Below are 22,316 nucleotides of genomic sequence, written 5' to 3'. Positions count from 1 at the left end.
AGGTTTAAATTAGCTTCTGCAGTCTGACAGTTACTCTTTAAAGGGAACCTTAACTGAGAGTGATATGGATGTTTCCTGTAAACCATACCAGTTGCCTGGCAGTCCAGCTGATCTCTGTGACTGCAATAGTGGCTGAATTACACCATGAAACAAGCATGCAGCTAATCCAGTCTGACTTCAGTCAGAGCACCTGATCTGCATGCTTGTTCAGGGGCTGTGGCTAAAAGTATTAGAGACACAGGATCAGCAGGCGATTCAGGCAACTGGTATTATTTTAAAAGGAAAAATCCATATCCTTAACCGTTTAGGTTCCCTTTAAGGATTTGTAGCATAAAAGCCAACTCACATTGGCTGGGATTTGAACCTGGGTCTCACTGTGTGGTGGGTAAGCACCCTAACCGCTGTACCACAACAGTACTAACTGAAGCTGGCCTAGCATTTACCATTTATGCTCAATACAAGAGAAAAAGTAGACAAGACAAATAACATTTATATCACGCTTTTCTCCTGGCGGACTCAAAGCACCAGAGCTGCAGCCACTAGGACACGTTCTATAGGCAGTAGCAGTGTTAGGAAGACTTGCCTAAGGTCTCCTACTGAATAGGTGCTGGCTTACTGTCTACTTTTTCTCTTGTATTGAGCATAAATGGTAAATGCTAGGCCAGCTTCAGTTAGTACTGTTGTGGTACAGCGGTTAGGGTGCTTGCCCACCACACAGTGAGACCCGGGTTCAAATCCCAGCCAATGTGAGTTGGCTTTTATGCTACAAATCCTTAAAGGGAACCTAAACTGAGACGGATATGGATTTTTCCTTTTAAAATAATACCAGTTGCCTGAATCGCCTGCTGATCCTGTGTCTCTAATACTTTTAGCCACAGCCCTGAACAAGCATGCAGATCAGGTGCTCTGACTGAAGTCAGACTGGATTAGCTGCATGTTTGTTTCAGGGTGTAATTCAGCCACTATTGCAGTCACAGAGATCAGCTGGACTGCCAGGCAACTGGTATTGTTTACAGGAAACATCCATATCACTCTCAGTGAAGGTTCCCTTTAAGCAACCTAATTAACCTGTTATAGTTATATTGCATTGAGCATAAATAGTAAATGCTAGGCCAGCTTCAGTTAGTACTGTTGTGGTACAGCGGTTAGGGTGCTTGCCCACCACTCAATTAGACTTGGGTTCGATTCCCAGCTATGGTATGTAAACTGGTTTTTGAAATAGTATAATTCCCTGGCAGATGAGACCCTCCTCCCTCCGGTAGGAGGGAATAGGTAGAAGGGTAGAGGGTGGAGGGTGGAGGGAGGAGGGTCTCCAGGTATTAGAGCCCTTGAAACATGTTTTCTATCATTTTTCCAGCCAATAGAATTTTCCAAATTTTCAAAGTTCGCCTCCCCATTGAAGTCCATTGCGGTTCACAAATATTTCGCGAACCGAACCTTTCACGGAGGTTTGCGAACCGAAAATCGGAGGTTCGTGACTACTCTACCGCTAATAAGGTTAATCATGTTTGGACTTAAGTGCTAACTTGCTCTTTAGTGGTAGGCATCAGCTGTCTATAATTGTATGTGAGTTGCTGGCACCAGTTAGCTTTTATTATGCACTCCCACAACCAGCACGTAATATTTATGGAACCACAAGAATTACACCACAAGACACCACAAAACAAGACCATCCTTTGAGGGTTGTGGTTAAGAGATGATTAATGGTATGGTGATTGTTCTGCGCTGCAAATGTGGTTGCAGTTTCCATAGAGCTTAAAGAGAAACCATAACCAAGAATTGAACTTCATTCAAATCAGTAGCTGACACCCCCCTTTACATGAGAAATGTATTCCTTTTCACAAATGGATCATCAGGGGGCTCTGTATGGCTGATATTGTGGTGAAACTCCTCCCACAGGAAACTGAGGACCATGTTCCTGGCAGTTTCCTGTCTGTGACCCTTGTTGCATTGTGGGAAATATCTGTTTACAGCTGTTTCCAACTGCCAAAAAAGCAAGCATTGTAACCCTCTCTTTCTTACACCATCTGCGACACTACATCATAACAGGCAGTTATTATATTACATTCCCACATACATGTTACAGCATCTACTCAGCCTAGCATGTGCTGCAGGGCCTACAGGCTGCTAAAAAGCACACATACACCTCTTTACAATCTACAGAACTAGTATGGATATCCAACCTAATAAGAGACAAGTGTCCCTGCGTACACTGTCTGTGTCTCTGGGTCCGTGCTTGTTGCCACAGTGCATGTGCGCAATTGTCAACACCGTGTATACAAACCTTCATTGCATTTTCACCTGTATGTATCCTATATGTTGTCAGACGTTACAGGCGCTTTATAAATTGGAAAGAAAATACCATAATAATAATAATGGTGTTTTTGTTATAGTTTGTAACGATCGGTGTAACACAGAGAGGATCTGATTATTGGTGATCTGCAGTATCACCAAAATACAGAAATATACCTGATTATCGATGATCTGCAGTATCACCGATAATCAGATATATTACTAACCTCTGGACACCTGAGAGATATGAGTGTTTGATGCAACAGTAATACTTTGAGAACAATACCAGGAAGACAGGTACAAGGCAGTAAGGAATACTGCTAGAGTAAGTACCTTCTAGCAGCCTGAGACTCTCCCACAGGGAGGAGTCAGACTGGGAGAGGGAAGGACCAGAGCGTGAGTGACACCAATGGAGGATGTCACTGACTGGTCTGTGAACTATCTCTTAACTGGGGAGATAGCTCTCAAGGTCGGACAAGCCAGGTCAGCAACACACGGACATACACAGTACAAAGACAGGAGGCTGATTTGGTAATCCTAAGGCAAGCAGGGTTTGGCAACAGAGTATCAGATATAGCGAAGTACCAGATCAGTGAACAGAAGAGTGGTCAGGAAAGCAGAAAGTCATAACAGATAATAAACAATGCCTAGTCTTGGGTGTGAGCTCCGTGATCATCAACACCCAGGAACTAGTCTGAAGTATAACAGAATGGTAACACAAGTCCCTAATCCCTGAGGAGTGGACTCCGGACAGCTCCTACCCGGTTTCTCAGGATATAGGGCGTGGAACTCCCTCTTCAATTCATCCGCATGCATGCGGCACTCAGGTACCCATGTTCTTTCCTCAATGCCACAACCCTTCTAGTGAACCAAATACTGTACTGAGTTCTGTACAATACGTGAGTCTAAAATCTTTTCCACTTCATACTCCGGTTGGTTGTCCACCATCACAGGTGGAGGAGGAGTGGAATCCACCTGCACTGCTGGCTTAAGCAGGGATACATGGAATGATCTCACACCCCGCATACTGGCAGGAAGATCAATGGCATAAGTAACATTGTTGATTTTCCTGGTTACAGGGAAAGGACCCATGAATCTGGGTCCTAGCTTGGGTGAAGGCTGTTTTAGGGCCAAATGACGAATGGACACCCAGACCAAGTCTCCTGGTCGAAACTTCCACTCTATGGAACGTTTCTTGTCAGCTTGTCCTTTTTGACTCTGAAAAGCCGTCTCTAGATTCTTTTTCACCATTCCCCAAATGTTTTTAAATGACTTTTGCCAAGCCTCCAGAGCTGGAAACGGAGTAGAGGCCACTGGCAATGGGGAGAACCTAGGCAACCTTCCTGTTACCACCTGAAATGGAGAGAATCCAGAAGAAGAGCTTTTCAAATTATTGTGTGCAAATTCTGCAAACGGCAAGAACTTGACCCAATCAGTCTGTGCATCTGCCACATAACACCTTAAAAACTGTTCCAGAGATTGATTAATTCTCTCGGTCTGACCATTGGTCTGTGGGTGGTAGCCCGACAAAAACGACAGTTCCATGACCAACTGATGACAGAATGCCCTCCAAAATTTAGAAACAAATTGGACTCCCCGATCTGACACTATATTTTCCGGAATACCGTGTAGCCGGAAGATATGCAGGATGAAAAGATCGGCCAACTCCTGGGCCGAGGGGAGTCCTTTCAGGGGCACGAAATGGGCCATTTTACTGAATCTGTCGATTACCACCCAAATGACCGACATGCCCTCAGACTTCGGGAGTTCGCCCACAAAATCCATGGACGAATGGGTCCAGGGTTCACTCGGGGTGGGTAAAGGCTGCAATGTTCCCACAGGTGCCTAACGGGAGGGTTTACTTCTTGCACATACTGCACATTCTCTCACATACTCCTTGCAGTCAGTTGCCAATGAAGGCCACCATGCACACCTAGCAACAAGATCCTGTGTTCTGGTGGCACCAGGATGTCCAGCATTCTTGTGGGAGTGGAACATCTGCCAAATCTGGAGGTGGAATAGCAACGGTACAAACATGACCCCTTCAGGCTTTCCCTCAGGGACGTCCTGTTGGAAAGGACTTAAAGTTTCAGTCCAGTTCCTCCAGGTCTCTGTGGCTGCCAACACCACTTTCTGTGGGAGAATAGTCTCTGGGTCTGAGGGCTGTGCTGTCTCTGGCTCTAAACATCTGGATAAAGCGTCTGCTTTAATGTTTTTACTACCCGGGGTATACGTGATTATAAATCTGAATCTAGAGAAAAACAGTGACCACCGAGCCTGTCGGGGACTCAATCTCTTAGCCCCCTCGATGTATTCCAAATTTTTGTGATCAGTGTAAACTGTAATCGTATGTTCTGCTCCCTCTAGCTAATGACGCCATTCCTCAAAGGCCAATTTAATGGCTAGGAGCTCCCTGTTGCCTATATCGTAGTTTTTCTCTGCGGGTGAAAATCTACGAGAGAAATAGGCACACGGGTGTAACCTTCCCTGCAACCCAGAACACTGAGACAGCACAGCCCCTACCCCAACCTCTGAGGCATCTTCCTCCACAATAAAGGGATAGGAGATGTCAACGTGTCTTAAAATGGGTGCGGTACAAAACAATTCCTTCAGGGTGGAGAAAGCAGCAAGAGCTTCGGAGGACCAGTGGTTAGTATCTGCCCCTTTCTTTGTGAGACTGGTAAGGGGTGCGATGACTGTGGAGTACCCCTTTATGAACCTTCTATAGTAGTTAGCGAACCCCAAGAATCTCTGGAGAGCTTTCAGACCCACGGGCTGAGGCCACTCCAGAACAGCAGAGACCTTGGCAGGGTCCATAGAAAGGCCTGAGGTAGAAATTATGTACCCCAGAAAGGTGACAGATGTTACCTCAAAAATGCATTTCTCCAATTTGGCATATAACCTGTTTTGTCTTAGCTTGTGCAACACAAACCTGACATGATCCCTATGCTCTGAGAGGTTGGCTGAGAAGATTAGTATATCATCCAAATATACTAGGACAAATTTGCCTAAAACCTCTCTGAACACCTCATTAATGAGTTCCTGAAAGACGGCCGGGGCGTTACACAACCCGAAGGGCATCACCAGGTACTCGTAATGCCCATCGGGTGTGTTAAAGGCCGTCTTCCATTAATCGCCCTCTCTGATCTGTACCAGGTTGTATGCACCCCGCAAATCCAATTTTGAGAAGATCTTAGCATTAGTGATCTGAGTAAATAAATCGTCTATCAAAGGCAATGGATAGCGATTTTTTTACTGTAATTTTATTCAGGCCCCGATAATCAATGCACGGCCGAAGGCCTCCGTCTTTTTTCTTTACAAAAAAGAAACCTGCACCAGCAGGCGACCGGGAAGGGCGAATGAACACTTAAGCTAAATTTTCACGGATGTATTCCTGCATGGCCAATTTTTCGGGCCCAGATAAATTGTAGAGATGACCTCTAGGGGGCATACAACCAGACCGGAGATCAATAGGACAATCGAAAGGGCGGTGTGGAGGAAGTTTATCGGCCGATTTAGGACAAAACACGTCTGCAAACTCAGAATACTGATCTGGCAATCCTTCCACATGAATCTTGATCTCACCCAAGGTTACCTTCGCTAAACAATGATGAAAACACTGGGAAGACCAGCTCGTTAGCTGACCAGTGGCCCAGTTAATCTGAGGTGAGTGAAGTTGTAACCAAGGCATGCCAAGAATGATCGTGGAGGTTGTCATACGTAACACAAAAAAAAATACAAATTTTCCCTATGCAACACCCCGATAGTGACCCCCACTTCTGGAGTCTGTGACAGAGGACTGTTACCCTGCAGAGGGGAATCATCTACTGCAGTAACCTGTATCTGTGGTTCTATCGGGGTGACCGGAATACCCAATTTTTTTGCAAATTCAAAATCCATTTAAAAGGGCAAATGTGTCCCACCTGGCCGATATTGACCACCTCCTAAATTCAGCAGCATACTCTTCAACCGGACTCTTGCCTTGACGTAAAAGTTTGAGCTTCCGCTCAGAAGTCGAGGCAATGTCTGGATCGCCGTAAATTATAGCCATAGCTTTAAAAAATTCCTCTACAGAGGTCAGGGCCTGGTGACTGGTGGGAAGGCTATACGCCCAGGTCTGAGAATCGCCAGATAACAAGGTTTTAATAAAGGTAACCCTTTGGGCCACAGTTCCTGAAGAATTAGGTCTTAACTCAAAGTATGATAACACTCTACTTCTAAAATTTCGGAAGTCAGATCTGTGACCAGAAAATTTTTCAGGTACAGGCATACGTATGTCTGTGCTAAGAGGAGATCGCACATCCTTCACTGCCGTCTGGAGGGTTTGTAAAGATCCAGACAAAGCATCCATTACCGTCTGGTGACTGCCCAGCACTATATTGATGTTTTCCACAGAAGTGGTAAGTGTGCCCAGACGGCTGGTGAGTGCGTCCATTTGCATTTTTTGGTCTGCTGTTCTGTAACGATCGGTGTAACACAGAGAGGATCTGATTATTGGTGATCTGCAGTATCACCAAAATACAGAAATATACCTGATTATCGATGATCTGCAGTATCACCGATAATCAGATATATTACTAACCTCTAGACACCTGAGAGATATGAGTGTTTGGTGCAACAGTAATACTTTGAGAACAATACCAGGAAGACAGGTACAAGGCAGTAAGGAATACTGCTAGAGTAAGTACCTTCCAGCAGCCTGAGACTCTCCCACCGGGAGGAGTCAGATTGGGAGAGGGAAGGACCAGAGCGTGAGTGACACCAATGGAGGATGTCACTGACTGGTCTGTGAACTATCTCTTAACTGGGGAGATAGCTCTCAGGGTCGGACAAGCCAGGTCAGCAACACACGGACATACACAGTACAAAGACAGGAGGCTGATTTGGTAATCCTAAGGCAAGCAGGGTTTGGCAACAGAGTATCAGATATAGCGAAGTACCAAATCAGTGAACAGAAGAGTGGTCAGGAAAGCAGAAAGTCATAACAGATAATAAACAATGCCTCTCCGTGATCATCAACACCCTGGAACTAGTCTGAAGTATAACAGAATGGTAACACAAGTCCCTAATCTTGGGTGTGAGGTCCTTGATCATCAACACCCTGGAACTAATCTGAAGTATAACAGAATGATAACACAGATTCTGACAATAAGGTCTGAGTGCTTCCACGTAGTGATCGCAACGGCAGACAACCAGCGAATGACCAGCACCCAGTATATGTAGCCCAGCGCTCTCCAGCGCCTCCCCTAAGTGCTGGACCAATGGGAACTGGTACAATCGTCAGCTGACCGGCTTGGTCAGCTGACTCCCTTCTGGCTGTCATAAAAGTTCTGCCTCTCAACGCGCGCGCGCATCCTTCTGAACCTGTGTGGACTATCAGTCCCAGCCACACCAGACATGTCTTGCGTACCACCCGCAGAGCCAGCCACACCGCTATCAAGGCATGCGGCGGTTTCTCTGCGTTCAGCCATACTGACAGATGTAGGCCTATGCGTGCAAACCGCCGCATTGGACGCGGAATTAGCCGCCTTGTTCTGAGTGCACGCGGCGGCTTTTCCGCGTTTTCTCACATAGTTATTATTATTCTTACTTTACCTTTTACATATGTTTTGTTATCTCATTTGATCAGTCTTTTGCTTTCTTTGGATTTATTATCCCCAGTTTTTTTTGCAAAGGTATTGAGGGAGGGACTTTATATTAAATGGAACCTGAAGTGAGGAACATTATGTAAAATAAACACATGACGTAACTGCAAATGAACATTACATAGTTACCTCACCGTCAGTTCCTCTCAGAAGCTCACCATTTTCTTCTTACAGTGATCCCTTCCAGTTCTGACTATATTTTGTCAGATCTGAAATATACCAGTTGCTGTCAGTTATATATCAGCAGCTGTCAGTTACAACTGAATGTGCAAGGTAATGTCCATGTTTCCCTATGGCTCAAGTGGTGGGTGATATTACAGTTTAACAGTGTGCTGACCAGGAAGCTGTTATGGGGTAATGGCCATTTTCAAAATGGAGGACAGCGAATTCCATTGATCACAGTGGACAAATGGGACGCAGGAGAGGAGAAAGAGATTGAGGAGTAGACTACACAGGAGGTAAGTATCACCTGTGTATGTTTATATTGACTTTTTATTTTCAGTTCAGATTCTCTTTAAAGAGACACTGAAGCGAAAAAAAAATGATGATATTATGATTTGTATGTGTAGTACAGCTAAGAAAAAAAACATTAAGATCAGATACATCAGTCTAATTGTTTCCAGTACAGGAAGAGTTGAGAAACTCCAGTTGTTATCTCTATGCAAAAAAACTATTAAGCTCTCCGACTAACTTAGTCCTGGAGAGGGCTGTTATCTGACTTTTATTATCTCAACTGTAATTGAACTGTTTACTTTTCCTCTGCTAGAGGAGAGTTCATTACTTCACAGACTGCTCTGAAAGACTCATTTTGAATGCTGAGTGTTGTGTAATCTGCACATATTATAGAATGATGCAATGTTAGAAAAACACTATATACCTGAAAATAAAAATATGAGAATATTTTCTTTGCTGCTAATCTTCTAGTAATTATTCATAGTACACAACAAATTAATTATATCATATCTTTTTTTTCGCTTCAGTGTCTCTTTAAAGAGGAACTGTAGTCATGTAGTCAAAATAACACCGTGAATAAAAGTTTTTTTTTTCAATATTCATTTATAGATTATTTAGTCAGTGCTTTGCCATTGTAAAATCTACTGTATCCTTTTCCTAATTTACTTTCTGAAAGAAACATCTTTAGTGAGAGTTATAAAGCCATTACAAAGAATCTCTAGTCTCCCAGAATACATGGGGGGGGGGGGGTCTGCATAATAAACAGCCTTGGGAGGCGGGGCTACATACCAACATACAGCAATATTTAGCTATAGGAAGATTTTCTGATGCTGAAACCAGGATATTTATGGTAAAAGTGGGAATCCTGGTTCCACTTTAAGTTTCATCTATTTACCCTACGTTATTTTTTTTTTCCCTTTGAGCTCTATGGGCCCTTACATTACATTTCCTGCACACTGTTCCAGTTATAGGAATAGGGCCAGTACTACCATCTGGACAACCTTGGTAATTGCCCCAGGTCCCCATGCTGGCTGCACCCCCCCCCCCCATGTCAACCTTCCAACTTACCTGTGCTCCCTGGGGCCTCTGCAATGTCATCGGCAAGGTAGCGGCTCACCTGTCCCTGTAGATGCACTCCTCTGTCCATGGCTCCCTGTACTCCAGTTTTCATCCTTAAGGGCACCTCTCCTCCGTGGCCCGGCAGATGTTTTTACATAATATGCCACAGGTAAAAGAGAAGATGCAGCCAGCGATGGAAGAAGTTGTGGAGTGCAAGGTGCCACAGACTGACAGAGGAGTACACCCACCAGGACAGGTGAGACACTACTCTGCAGAAGAGATTACAGGAGCCACAGACTGACAGAGGAGTAAACCCGCCAGGACAGGTGAAACACTGCTCTGCAGAAGAGATCACAGGAGCCACAGACTGACAGAGGAGTACACCCACCAGGACAGGTGAGACACTACCCTGCAGAAGAGATCACAGGAGCCACAGACTGACAGAGGAGTACACCCACCAGGACAGGTGAGACAATGCTCTGCAGAAGAGATCACAGGAGCCACAGACTGACAGAGGAGTACACCCACCAGGACAGGTGAGACACTGCTCTGCAGAAGAGATCACAGGAGCCACAGACTGACAGAGGAGTACACCCACCAGGACAGGTGAGACACTACTCTGCAGAAGAGATTACAGGAGCCACAGACTGACAGAGGAGTACACCCGCCAGGACAGGTGTGACACTACCCTGCAGAAGAGATTACAGGAGCCACAGACTGACAGAGGAGTACACCCGCCAGGACAGGTGTGACACTACTCTGCAGAAGAGATTACAGGAGCCACAGACTGACAGAGGAGTACACCCGCCAGGACAGGTGAGACACTGCTCTGCAGAAGAGATCACAGGAGCCACAGACTGACAGAGGAGTACACCCGCCAGGACAGGTGACACTACCCTGCAGAAGAGATTACAGGTGCCACAGACTGACAGAGGAGTACACCCGCCAGGACAGGTGAGACACTACTCTGCAGAAGACATTACAGGAGCCACAGACTGACAGAGGAGTACACCCACCAGGACAGGTGTGACACTACCCTGCAGAAGAGATTACAGGAGCCACAGACTGACAGAGGAGTACACCCGCCAGGACAGGTGAGACACTACCCTGCAGAAGAGATCACAGGAGCCACAGACTGACAGAGGAGTACACCCGCCAGGACAGGTGTGACACTACTCTGCAGAAGAGATTACAGGAGCCACAGACTGACAGAGGAGTACACCCGCCAGGACAGGTGAGACACTACTCTGCAGAAGAGATTATAGGAGCCACAGACTGACAGAGGAGTACACCCGCCAGGACAGGTGAGACACTGCTCTGCAGAAGAGATTACAGGAGCCACAGACTGACAGAGGAGTACACCCCCCAGGACAGGTGAGACACTACCCTGCAGAAGAGATTACAGGAGCCACAGACTGACAGAGGAGTACACCCGCCAGGACAGGTGACACTACCCTGCAGAAGAGATTACAGGTGCCACAGACTGACAGAGGAGTACACCCGCCAGGACAGGTGAGACACTACTCTGCAGAAGAGATTACAGGAGCCACAGACTGACAGAGGAGTACTGCCGCCAGGACAGGTGAGACACTACCCTGCAGAAGAGATCACAGGTGCCACAGACTGACAGAGGAGTACACCCGCCAGGACAGGTGTGACACTACTCTGCAGAAGAGATTACAGGAGCCACAGACTGACAGAGGAGTACACCCGCCAGGACAGGTGAGACACTACTCTGCAGAAGAGATTATAGGAGCCACAGACTGACAGAGGAGTACACCCGCCAGGACAGGTGAGACACTGCTCTGCAGAAGAGATTACAGGAGCCACAGACTGACAGAGGAGTACACCCCCCAGGACAGGTGAGACACTACCCTGCAGAAGAGATCACAGGAGCCACAGACTGACAGAGGAGTACACCCGCCAGGACAGGTGACACTACCCTGCAGAAGAGATTACAGGTGCCACAGACTGACAGAGGAGTACACCCGCCAGGACAGGTGAGACACTACTCTGCAGAAGAGATTACAGGAGCCACAGACTGACAGAGGAGTACACCTGCCAGGACAGGTGAGACACTACCCTGCAGAAGAGATCACAGGAGCCACAGACTGACAGAGGAGTACACCCACCAGGACAGGTGAAACACTGCTCTGCAGAAGACATTACAGGTGCCACAGACTGACAGAGGAGTACACCCGCCAGGACAGGTGAGACATTACTCTGCAGAAGACATTACAGGAGCCACAGACTGACAGAGGAGTACACCTGCCAGGACAGGTGAGACACTACTCTGCAGAAGAGATTACAGGTGCCACAGACTGTCAGAGGAGTACACCCGCCTGGACAGGTGTGACACTGCTCTGCAGAAGAGATCACAGGAGCCACAGACTGACAGAGGAGTACACCCGCCAGGACAGGTGTGACACTACTCTGCAGAAGAGATTACAGGTGCCACAGACTGACAGAGGAGTACACCCACCAGGACAGGTGAGACACTGCTCTGCAGAAGAGATCACAGGAGCCACAGACTGACAGAGGAGTACACCCGCCAGGACAGGTGAGACACTGCTCTGCAGAAGAGATCACAGGAGCCACAGACTGACAGAGGAGTACACCCGCCAGGACAGGTGAGACACTGCTCTGCAGAAGAGATCACAGGAGCCACAGACTGACAGAGGAGTACACCCACCAGGACAGGTGAGACACTGCTCTGCAGAAGAGATCACAGGAGCCACAGACTGACAGAGGAGTACACCCACCAGGACAGGTGAGACACTGCTCTGCAGAAGAGATCACAGGAGCCACAGACTGACAGAGGAGTACACCCGCCAGGACAGGTGTGACACTACCCTGCAAAAGAGATTACAGGAGCCACAGACTGACAGAGGAGTACACCCGCCAGGACAGGTGAGACACTACCCTGCTGAAGAGATTACAGGAGCCACAGACAGACAGAGGAGTACACCCGCCAGGACAGGTGAGACACTACCCTGCAGAAGAGATTACAGGTGCCACAGACTGACAGAGGAGTACACCCGCCAGGACAGGTGAGACACTACCCTGCAGAAGAGATTACAGGAGCCACAGACTGACAGAGTAATGTCAGTCTGACAGAGTAATTTCATTACTCTGCCACAGACTGACAGAGGAGTACACCCGCCAGGACAGGAGAGACACTACTCTGCAAAAGACATTACAGGTGCCACAGACTGACAGAGGAGTACACCCACCAGGACAGGTGAGACATTACTCTGCAGAAGACATTACAGGTGCCACAGACTGACAGAGGAGTACAACCGCCAGGACAGGTGAGACACTACTCTGCAGAAGAGATCACAGGAGCCACGGGGGCATATTTATGTTGGGGGGTAATCTGGGCTCTGAAAGGAGCTGAAATGCTGACAGTTTGAATATTGTTGGGTGGGGGTTTATTGGTTTTTCTTACACTTGCACTGTATACTGTATATGATTCACTCCTGACGAAGGTTGTAATACTGAAACATGTCGAGTATGTTTAGTTAGTGCACCAGGTGTTTATGTATCCCCATATTGTCTGATTGTGAGAGTGGATCGATAGGGACTGCACGGGAGCATAGATGCAACTTGAACCCAGACCAATTTAATTATAGGACATATGGAGCCCTTGATATACTGTACGTAGTCTCCCTGTGCCTATGGTCTTTGGTTCTCTTGCCTAATGCTACTATGCATCCTCCCTATCCTAACATTATTTAATAACACACACTAGTTTGTGCCATAACCTTGACACAACTACGTTTGAACCTATCTATGCTGCATATATTGTTGTTCGCCCTTTTACATTTGTATTTTAACTGTATCGGATAAAAGTTACGTTTTAGTACGCTAGGGGCCTGTCCCGCCTGGGAAAACGTATATAGTGTTTGCTCCCCCGAGTATTTATATTTTGGGTAATCTGGGGGCTCAGCTGGCTCAGGATCTTGGGGTGTGGGGGGGGGGGGGTAATTTGAGGGCAACAAAGGGCCCCTAATACCACTGTTTGGTTACAGTCTAAGGGATGTCTTTCTGGTTCTGGGTTGACCCTGCGTTCATTTTTTCTGGGGGCCCCATTGTTATTAAACCAGGCCCTGTGTAGGAACCGGAGCAGAATGTTACATATGCTTTAATCTGTTATTTCCCCTTTCCCACAGATCACCATGGACAGTGTGCTGCAGCTGGACCTTCCGGGGGGTGAAGAAGGAGATTCTAACAAGCGCCATTACACACTAGAGGAGCTGAAGGAGTTACTGAATAAACTCATGCTTATGTCTGTCAAAGGAAATCAGGAAAACCTGGAGGCCAACAAGTTCTCTGAGGTAACCTGAAAAATAACTGAATGTGTTCAGAGGAATTGCTTGGTTTAGATGTTTGTTGAAAATAAAAAGTTTACACCATGGGTGTTCAATGGTAGAAAGATATAGCATCCGGCACTACTCCTTAATCCTAAAACTGCTTTATTCTCAAGGCTGTTCATACTGTATAAAAGACATACTAACAACCTTGGTGAGGCTGTGGGGCACGGATCAGTGAATAATGGCACACAGCGTCTATGCATAAAAATGACGCCACATTAAAAAGATACGCTTATCGCTATTTATCGTTAGTACTGCATAATAATGGCTCACAGGGAAAAAAAGAAAACTGCACACAGTAACGTTATTTATCAATGGCGCCGTTCATATGCCAAACAGTAGATGTTATTGCGCACAGTAACGTTATTTATCAATTGCTAACCTACATTAGCCAAACTGCAGTCGTTATTTAACTACAAAACGGTAAATGGATTTAATGTAACACTGTCAAGGTTAGGGTTCGGCACCATCAGTGGGGTGGTTAGGGTTAGGCACCACCAGGGGGGTGCTTAGGGTTAGGCACCACCGGGGGGGGGGGGGGGGGGTGCTTAGGGTTAGGCACCACCAGGGGTTGGTTAGGGTTAGGCACCACCAGGGGAGACTCAAGGTTAGGCACCACCAGGGGAGACTCAAGGTTAGGCACCACCAGGGGGGACTCAGGGTTAGGCACCACCAGGGGGGACTCAGGGTTAGGCACCACCAGGGGGGTGGTTAGGGTTAGGCATGACCAGGGGGGTGGTTAGGGTTAGGCACCACCAGGGGGTGGTTAGGGTTAGGCACCACCAGGGGGGTGGTTAGAAACAACCAGGGGGGTGCTTAGGGTTAGGCACCACCAGGGGGGTGCTTAGGATTTGGCACCACCAGGGGGGTGGTTAGGGTTAGGCACCACCAGGGAAGTGGTTAGGGTTAGGCACCACCAGGGGGGTGGTTAGGGTTAGGCACCACCAGGGGGGTGGTTAGGCACCACCAGGGGGGTGCTTAGGTTTAGCCACCACCAGGGGGGTGCTTATGGTTAGGCACCACCAAGGGGGGTGGTTAGGGTTAGGCACCACCAGGGAAGTGGTTAGGCACCACCAGGGAAGTGGTTAGGCACCACCAGGGAAGTGGTTAGGGTTAGGCACCACCAGGGGGGTGGTTATGGTTGGGCACCACCAGGGGGTGGTTAGGGTTAGACACCACCAGGGCGGGGGGGGTCTAGGGGTTAGGGATAGGTACAGAGAGGGTTCTGTGTGTTAACACTAATTTTCAATAAGATAGAGCTAAATAACGATAAGGCTTTAACATTAAATAGCGATAAGCGACAAACGGATTAGCGGCAACACCGTGCACCATTATTTGCTGGCGCCATCTTCAGATGTATCCGTGGGGCAGCAATGGCCTGAAAACAGACATTTCACGTAGATTGTGTCTTCAGAGGCTTTGTGGCCAAGGGCCTTGCACCCTGCAGGCTCATTTATGCACTGAATTTCCTCACCTTTCAGACATTTTGTGACCCAGCCTGGCCCACTGCCTGAGTAATCGATGACATCTGTATCAAGTGGCCAATGGGGAACCTGTAGGAGACAGGCTACTTCCATATTGGGAATGGCGCTGCGCTATCTGGCAACGTGTGTCAACATTAAGACTGTTTAGGCCCCGTTTACACTTAGGGCCTGTTTCCACTACATGCAGATTGAATGCAGAATGGATGCAGAAAAACTGACTCCAATGAATGCCTATGGGAAAATCTGCACCAGAAAAATCGTGTTTAGTGGACACAGACTCATAGGCATTCATTGGAGTCAGTTTTTCTGCATCCATTCTCCATCCAATCTGCGTGTAGTGGAAACAGGCCCTTAATCAGTTGCTCTCAGTTATAACTGAAGGAAAACTGATTTCCAAAGTGATGTCCATGTTTCCCAATGGCTCAGTTCTCACTATACATGTTTTAACTGAAAGCTTTTTCACAATGCACTGCTATGGGAAAAATGCATACTAACCCGTACTAATGAACACTAATGCATGCCAATGCGTAAGTGTAAAAGGACCCTTACTCTGCCTGACTGCCTATGTAGCGCACGTATGTCTGCAAGGCCCATTCGTTTTGTGTATGGTTTCCTAGCAACCCTTGTACTTGCTGGTTCAGTTTCTGAAAGGAGAAAATGTCACCGTAGGGGGCTAAATCAAAATCTGAGACTAAGCAGCACAATTGTGTCCCTGTCTAATAATAAAGAATAGGTAGTAGACTTGCGTATATTCAACATTTCTCATTAGGTGAGGGTTCAGTGCATAATTAAAGCAAGGTATTCACCTAAATAATGGCTAATCATAAAGGTCCTGTTGAGAGCAGGGCACTCTATACTCAATACTCTATACAGGGTACTCTATACTCTATACTCTATACAGGGTACTCTATACTTAATACTCTATACAGGGTACTCTATACTCTATACTCAATACTCTATACAGGGTACTCTATACTCAATACTCTATACAGGGTACTCTATACTCAATACTCTATACAGGGTACTCTATACTCAATACTCTATACAGGGTACTCTATACTCAATACTCTATACAGGGTACTCTATACTCAATACTCTATACAGGGTACTCTATACTCAATACTCTATACAGGGTACTCTATACTCAATACTCTATACAGGGTACTCTATACTCTATACTCAATACTCTATACAGGGTACTCTATACTCTATACTCAATACTCTATACAGGGTACTCTATACTCAATACTCTATACAGGGTACTCTATACTCAATACTCTATACAGAATACTCTATACTCAATACTCTATACAGAGTACTCTATACTCAATACTCTATACAGAGTACTTGATACTCTATACTCAATACTCTATACAGGGTACTCTATACTCAATACTCTATACAGGGTACTCTATACTCTATACTCAATACTCTATACATGGTACTCTATACTCTATACTCAATACTCTATACAGGGTACTCTATACTCAATACTCTATACAGGGTACTCTATACTCAATACTCTATACAGGGTACTCTATACTCAAATTTTCACTGCCATACCACCTCTATTATAAGTATACAAATACCAAACTCATTAAACAATTAAGAACATTATTATCATTAATGGGAGCAGAAATGGTACCTTCCTTAATTTAAAGGGGCACTATGGCGTAAAAGTGTAGAATTTAAAATACATGTAAACACATACAAATAAGAAGTGCGTTTCTTCCAAAGTAAAATGAGCCATAAATTATTTTTCTCCTATGTTGCTGTCACTTACAGTAAGTAGTAGAAATCAGAAAGAATCCACAGGTTTTGGACTAGTCCATCTCCTCATAGGGGATTCTCAGCATAACCTTGATTCTTTAAAAAGACACTCCCTGAAAAGGATTTATACAAATATGCTGGCCAGCTTCCCTGCTCGCTGCACAGATTTTTGGCAGTTGGACGGAGCAACTGCCATTCACTAAGTGCTTTTGAAAATAAAGAAAACACTGAAAATACCCCATGAGGAGATGAGCTGGTCTAAAACCTGTTGGTTATGTCGCGCCATGCCGAAAAAGAGGCGTGGCCATGCCATTGTATTCGGCGGAGCTAACAGTGATGTAACAGCGAGGCATAAGAAAGCAGTGTTTACGCCATGATGTGGTCAAACGAGGTTTCGCATCATGGGTGTGCAGAAACTGTGTGATGCTATTTAATAGTATACCGTAACCCCAAAGCAGCAAACATAGCCAACTATGACCATTAAATAATAAATGCAGCAGTTACCCCAGACACCAGAAAATAAACGCAATGTGGGCAACATGTCAGCACAAAATAAATGCATTGTGGGCAACACCTGGGGAGAAAAAAGAATTTACTCACCTGACAGAAGACTCCTCTGGTGCGCAGCTCCCCGGACGATCCTCCTGCAGCACATCTCCCACGCTGACAGGCAGAGCAGGGCTATGGCAAGATAGTGCCCGAAGCCCTGTACCGGAGACACAAATAGTCTCCAGTACAAGGCTTCGGCAGCGATCTCCCGGTAGCCCTGCTCTGCTGGAAGAGGTAGACTGAGGAGGCTGGAGCCGGGCTGCGGGCTATGAACTGGCTCGGTGTCTATTAGACGCCACAGCCAGTTCATTCATTGCGCTGGCCAGAGTCCCAAGGCCGGGACGTCCCGCAGCTGAAAGTGGGACGTTTCCCGGGACCTCATGCTGACTGGGACAGCGGACCCCGAAAGCGGGATGCATCCCAGGTAAAGTGGGACGTATGGTCAGTGTAATGTAACAGTACTTTGTATGGTTCTGATCCAGCTCTGAAACATAATAAAGAAAAGGAGGGCTACGCCATATCATCTACGATCATATGATACACTGAGTTGTGGTCTCCCAGTACTCGCCTATTAGCGACACATTACCCCAATTTACTAGACTTCAGAAATCCATATGAGGCTAGGGTTCTTGATGTGTTGCCAGGTAGACCATTTTATTATACACTGTACAAAAAGGCTTGATTACATGCAAAAACCAGCCGTCTAAAACACTTTAAAACTTTGCTAGAGCTTCTGTGCGACACAATGATAATGAACATGAACACGACTCTGACCAATAACCATCTAATCTAAGCCGGCACTTCATACATTCCTCCACACACACTTGCAGCCATGGCGCCCAGAAACGCACTTGAAATACTATAGTTCAGTGGATAGTTGCTTGATCAGTTGTGAGGCGACCCATAGGGAGCAGAGGGATCCGACTGTATGACAGTGAAAGACAGCAGGTATATTGCAATCCCGTACTTCTCACAGAGATAGTCCCATATATTAGTGCAGCAGCAGCAACTAACAGCCATACACAGACAATTGCGCTGTTTATCTCACCACCTCTGTCGTGTAGTTCCTTCAGTGGGTACCCACACTGCCTACAACTTGCCACTGGGGTTTGGATGTTTGAAGCGGAATTCCGCCTATGCTCCGCATATGCCGGTGCATTGACTAGCACTCCAGCAGCCAGGCATTTCACCCTCTCCCATGCGTTTGGATCATGCAGATCACCAGGACGCCAGCGGTGACTTCCGCAGTCTGGTCAGCGTGCAGAGTATGGAGTACAAGTAGATGTGGGATCGCACACCATCAGTGAGGTGCTGGAGCCAGTAGTAATGCAACCGAAAATCCAAAGAGGTCCGCACACTCTAGGAATCAAATTCCAGACTTTTTATTCAGCCAATGTGACACAATTCCATTCCATTACACCAACTAATTGTTTCGGGGACCCGTGGGGTCCCCTTTGTCAAGGCAATACAGACAGAATGGTAATGGTTACCATTCTGTCTGTATTGCCTTGACAAAAGGGACCCCACGGGGCCCCGAATCGATTCGTTGGTGTAATGGAATGGAATTGTCACATTGGCTGAATAAAAAGTCTGGAATTTGATTCCTAGAGTGTGCGGACCTCTTTGGATTTTCAGAGTATGGAGTAGGTCACATGGACGCACAGGCTCCGCCCATCTACGTGTTTCCCGCACCTAAGTGGGCGATTCGTCAGGATGTCCATTAAGGCGTTCAACAGTCTTTCCTTTTAGCTTCCTCCCTGTGCTGACTCCTCCCCTCTCTGTTGCGTGTCATGCAGCATCATCAAAAAATTCCGTGCAGCACACTCGGACATTTGGGGGAAAGGGAGGCATATCATTGGCTCCAAACATTTCTATAAGTATATACGCTTCAAGGTATGATATTTCAATTTAAATCATCAGTGTAACAGAGACTTTTTGACTACACAGTCCCAAGTCCTCACAAAACTCATCCAATAACATCCACAGGACAGCAATCAAACAACAGGGGAAAGAACGAACAACTAGCAAGGCAATGCATGACAGTTTTTTTCCTCCTTTTTTCCTCCCCCTAGCAATAGGTAGCAGGTATTCCCCACATGCAAATATCTCACATGCATAACAGATACAGGCACACCTGTCTCTATGATCAGAGTCATCTCAGGTATATGCAACCTTTTTCAAATGGGGTTTAAGACTAAATTCATTATTAACCTCCTTGCCGATTCAATTCCTCCGGCAAGGAGGCAGCGCAGGAGGTTTTTTTTTTAAAATCATGTAGCGAGCCTACGGCTCGCTACTAGCCGCTGAGCGGCGGCATCCCCCCACCCACTCCGATCGCCTTCGGCGATCAGAGTAAGCAGGAAATCCCGTTCAGAACGGGATTTCCTGCAGGGCTTCCCCGGTCGCCATGGTGACGGGGCGGGATGACGTCACCGACGTCATGGACGTCGGGACGTCATAGGGAATCCCGATCCGCCCCTCAACTCTGCCTGGCACTGATTGGCCAGGCAGAGCAGGGGTCTGGGGCGGGGGGGAGCGACTCGGCGCGGCGGATTGTGGCGGATCGGCGGTGAACGACGGCAATCGGAAGTTACAAGCAGCTAGCAAAGTGCTAGCTGCTTGTAACAAAAAACAAATTATGCAAATCGGCCCAGCGGGGCCTGAGAAATCCTCCTGCGCAGGTTACCCTGAACTGAGTTCGGGATAACCGGCAAGGAGGTTAAGGCCACATGGGGATAAGGTTTGCAGTTTGAAAATCCACATACTTTCCTTACAGAGGAGTTCATTCCTCCAATTCCCACGTCCCCCCAAGATCTTTAATCTATAGATCCCTTTAAAAAGCGTACCCTGCAGTTTTGATCCATGTTGTTCTGCATAGTGCCTGCCCAACGTTGTGTCCATATTTTTATTTACAATATTACCCATGTGTTCCAATATGCGTGCCTTCAGAGCTCTTTCTGTCATCCCTATATACATAAGGCCACAGGGACAGGTGACCATATGTACTACCCATTCTGAGTTACAATTAATAAATGACTGGATCCTATATTCCTTTGATCCTCCACTGTCCCAAAACATTTGGGCCTTATGTATATAGGGACATGCCTTACACTTACCGCATCTATACATTCCCACCACCGGCACTTTATTTAACCAAGTTGTCGGTGCTGGACTTCGCCTGTATTCACTTTTAACCAACATGTCCCTTAGATTAGTTGCACGTCTTGCTGTAACCTTGGGAATGGGATCAATTATCTCAGCTATCTCTGCAGATCCAGTTAGTATATGCCAGTGACGATCTAGCATCTCGTGTAGTTTACTCCAATGTGCTCCATATGTGCTTATCACCCGGATCTTATCATTTTTCTTTTTTCTGTTTCTGGTGTAACCTTCTCTGCTTTCCTTTCCCCACCTACAGTATCAGCTCATTTCTATCTCTGAAACATGCCTGAAGAAGAAACTTAAAGTTCCGAAAGTTTGCAAAGGAATCTTGTACAGTTAGTCATTACAAGTATCACTTAAACAACTTTTGTTATGTCCACACGCAACTGGCTTCAACATGCTCCTGTATCCGGGTTTCCATTTCCCTAGTTGTCATGCCTATGTAAAACCGGGCACATAGGCACCAAATGACATACACTATAGACAGAACAAGAAAGAAAGACACAGCACTCTGGAGCTGTATGCAGCAACAAGCTGTATTGGAGCAGGCGATGACAGCTTGTTGCTGCATACAGCTCCAGAGTGCTGTGTCTTTCTTTCTTGTTCTGTCTATGGATGTGCAGGAGTGGTGTACCTGCTAGACGCTGAGCACCGGCTGGACGATTGTGATATCGTTTTTTTCTGAAGTTAGGAGGAGTTTTGCTGTAAATGACATACACTACCCATTTAATTTGACAGGTAATAAATATATCTACTTTATCTTCTACTGGTCCTACTTTTAAATATCTACCTTGCTTCAATAATAAATACAATTGCAGATTCTAGTGGGAAAGAGATGTAAGTGTTAAAATTATTTGTGTTGAAAATGCTAACGTTATTGTAAAGCAAACCTGAAGTGTAAATAACCTTATGGGATAATGAACTGTATGTGTAGTACAGCTAAGATATAGAGCATTAGTAGCAAAGAAAAGTCTCATGTTGTTTTCTTGTATAAGAAGAGTTGAGAAACTACAGTTGTTATCTATGCAAAAGAGCTTCTCTGAGCTCCACACCCAACTTGGTTCAAAGACAGTCCTCGGGGCATAACAATAGACCCTGCAAGGGATGCAGCTGCAGGGGGCCGGAAGCTGCAGAGGGCCCTGTGGGGGGAGAAGTTTATTTTCCCTGTCCTGAGAGACTGAAACCTTTCTGCTCTCTGCCCAATTGTTCTAATGACTGCATCTGCTCAGCTGCTGATAAGGAATCATATAAAGTTCTGAAGACAAAAATTTGTAGACAGTCCCTATTTGGTGTGCAGCAGGGTCTTGTGTACAGTGCCCTGCCCCAACCTCTTTACCCCTCCCCAAGTGTTCTGTACTATAGTAATGCTGGAGGAGTCTGCAGAGCCAGTTCTGATCCATCAGAAATGGACAGACTGAGTGTAAGAAGCTGAGGCTGGGAGCACACTCGTCTGTCAGTTTTCTGTATGCGTTTTCTGCACTTCATGTGTGTCTGTACAGTATCTAGAGCACTTTTCTTGACCTGTCTCT

General features: G+C 46.4%; 1 protein-coding gene across 1 annotated transcript in view; it reads left to right on the top strand.

Moving 5' to 3' along the window:
• Positions 1-22,316, top strand: part of LOC137504562 (E3 ubiquitin-protein ligase RNF213-like) — a 526,907-nt gene that overhangs the window by 50,064 nt on the left and 454,527 nt on the right. Inside the window, exon 5 of the mRNA XM_068233144.1 lies at positions 13,622-13,786. Within this exon, the coding sequence (XP_068089245.1) occupies positions 13,622-13,786 (165 nt within the window). The remainder of the gene's footprint in view (positions 1-13,621; positions 13,787-22,316) is intronic.

This window comes from Hyperolius riggenbachi, chromosome 4 (assembly GCF_040937935.1).
Source record: "Hyperolius riggenbachi isolate aHypRig1 chromosome 4, aHypRig1.pri, whole genome shotgun sequence".
NCBI lineage: Eukaryota > Metazoa > Chordata > Amphibia > Anura > Hyperoliidae > Hyperolius > Hyperolius riggenbachi.
Note: the sequence above shows the minus strand (reverse complement) of the source record. Positions and strands in the feature narration are given on the sequence as shown.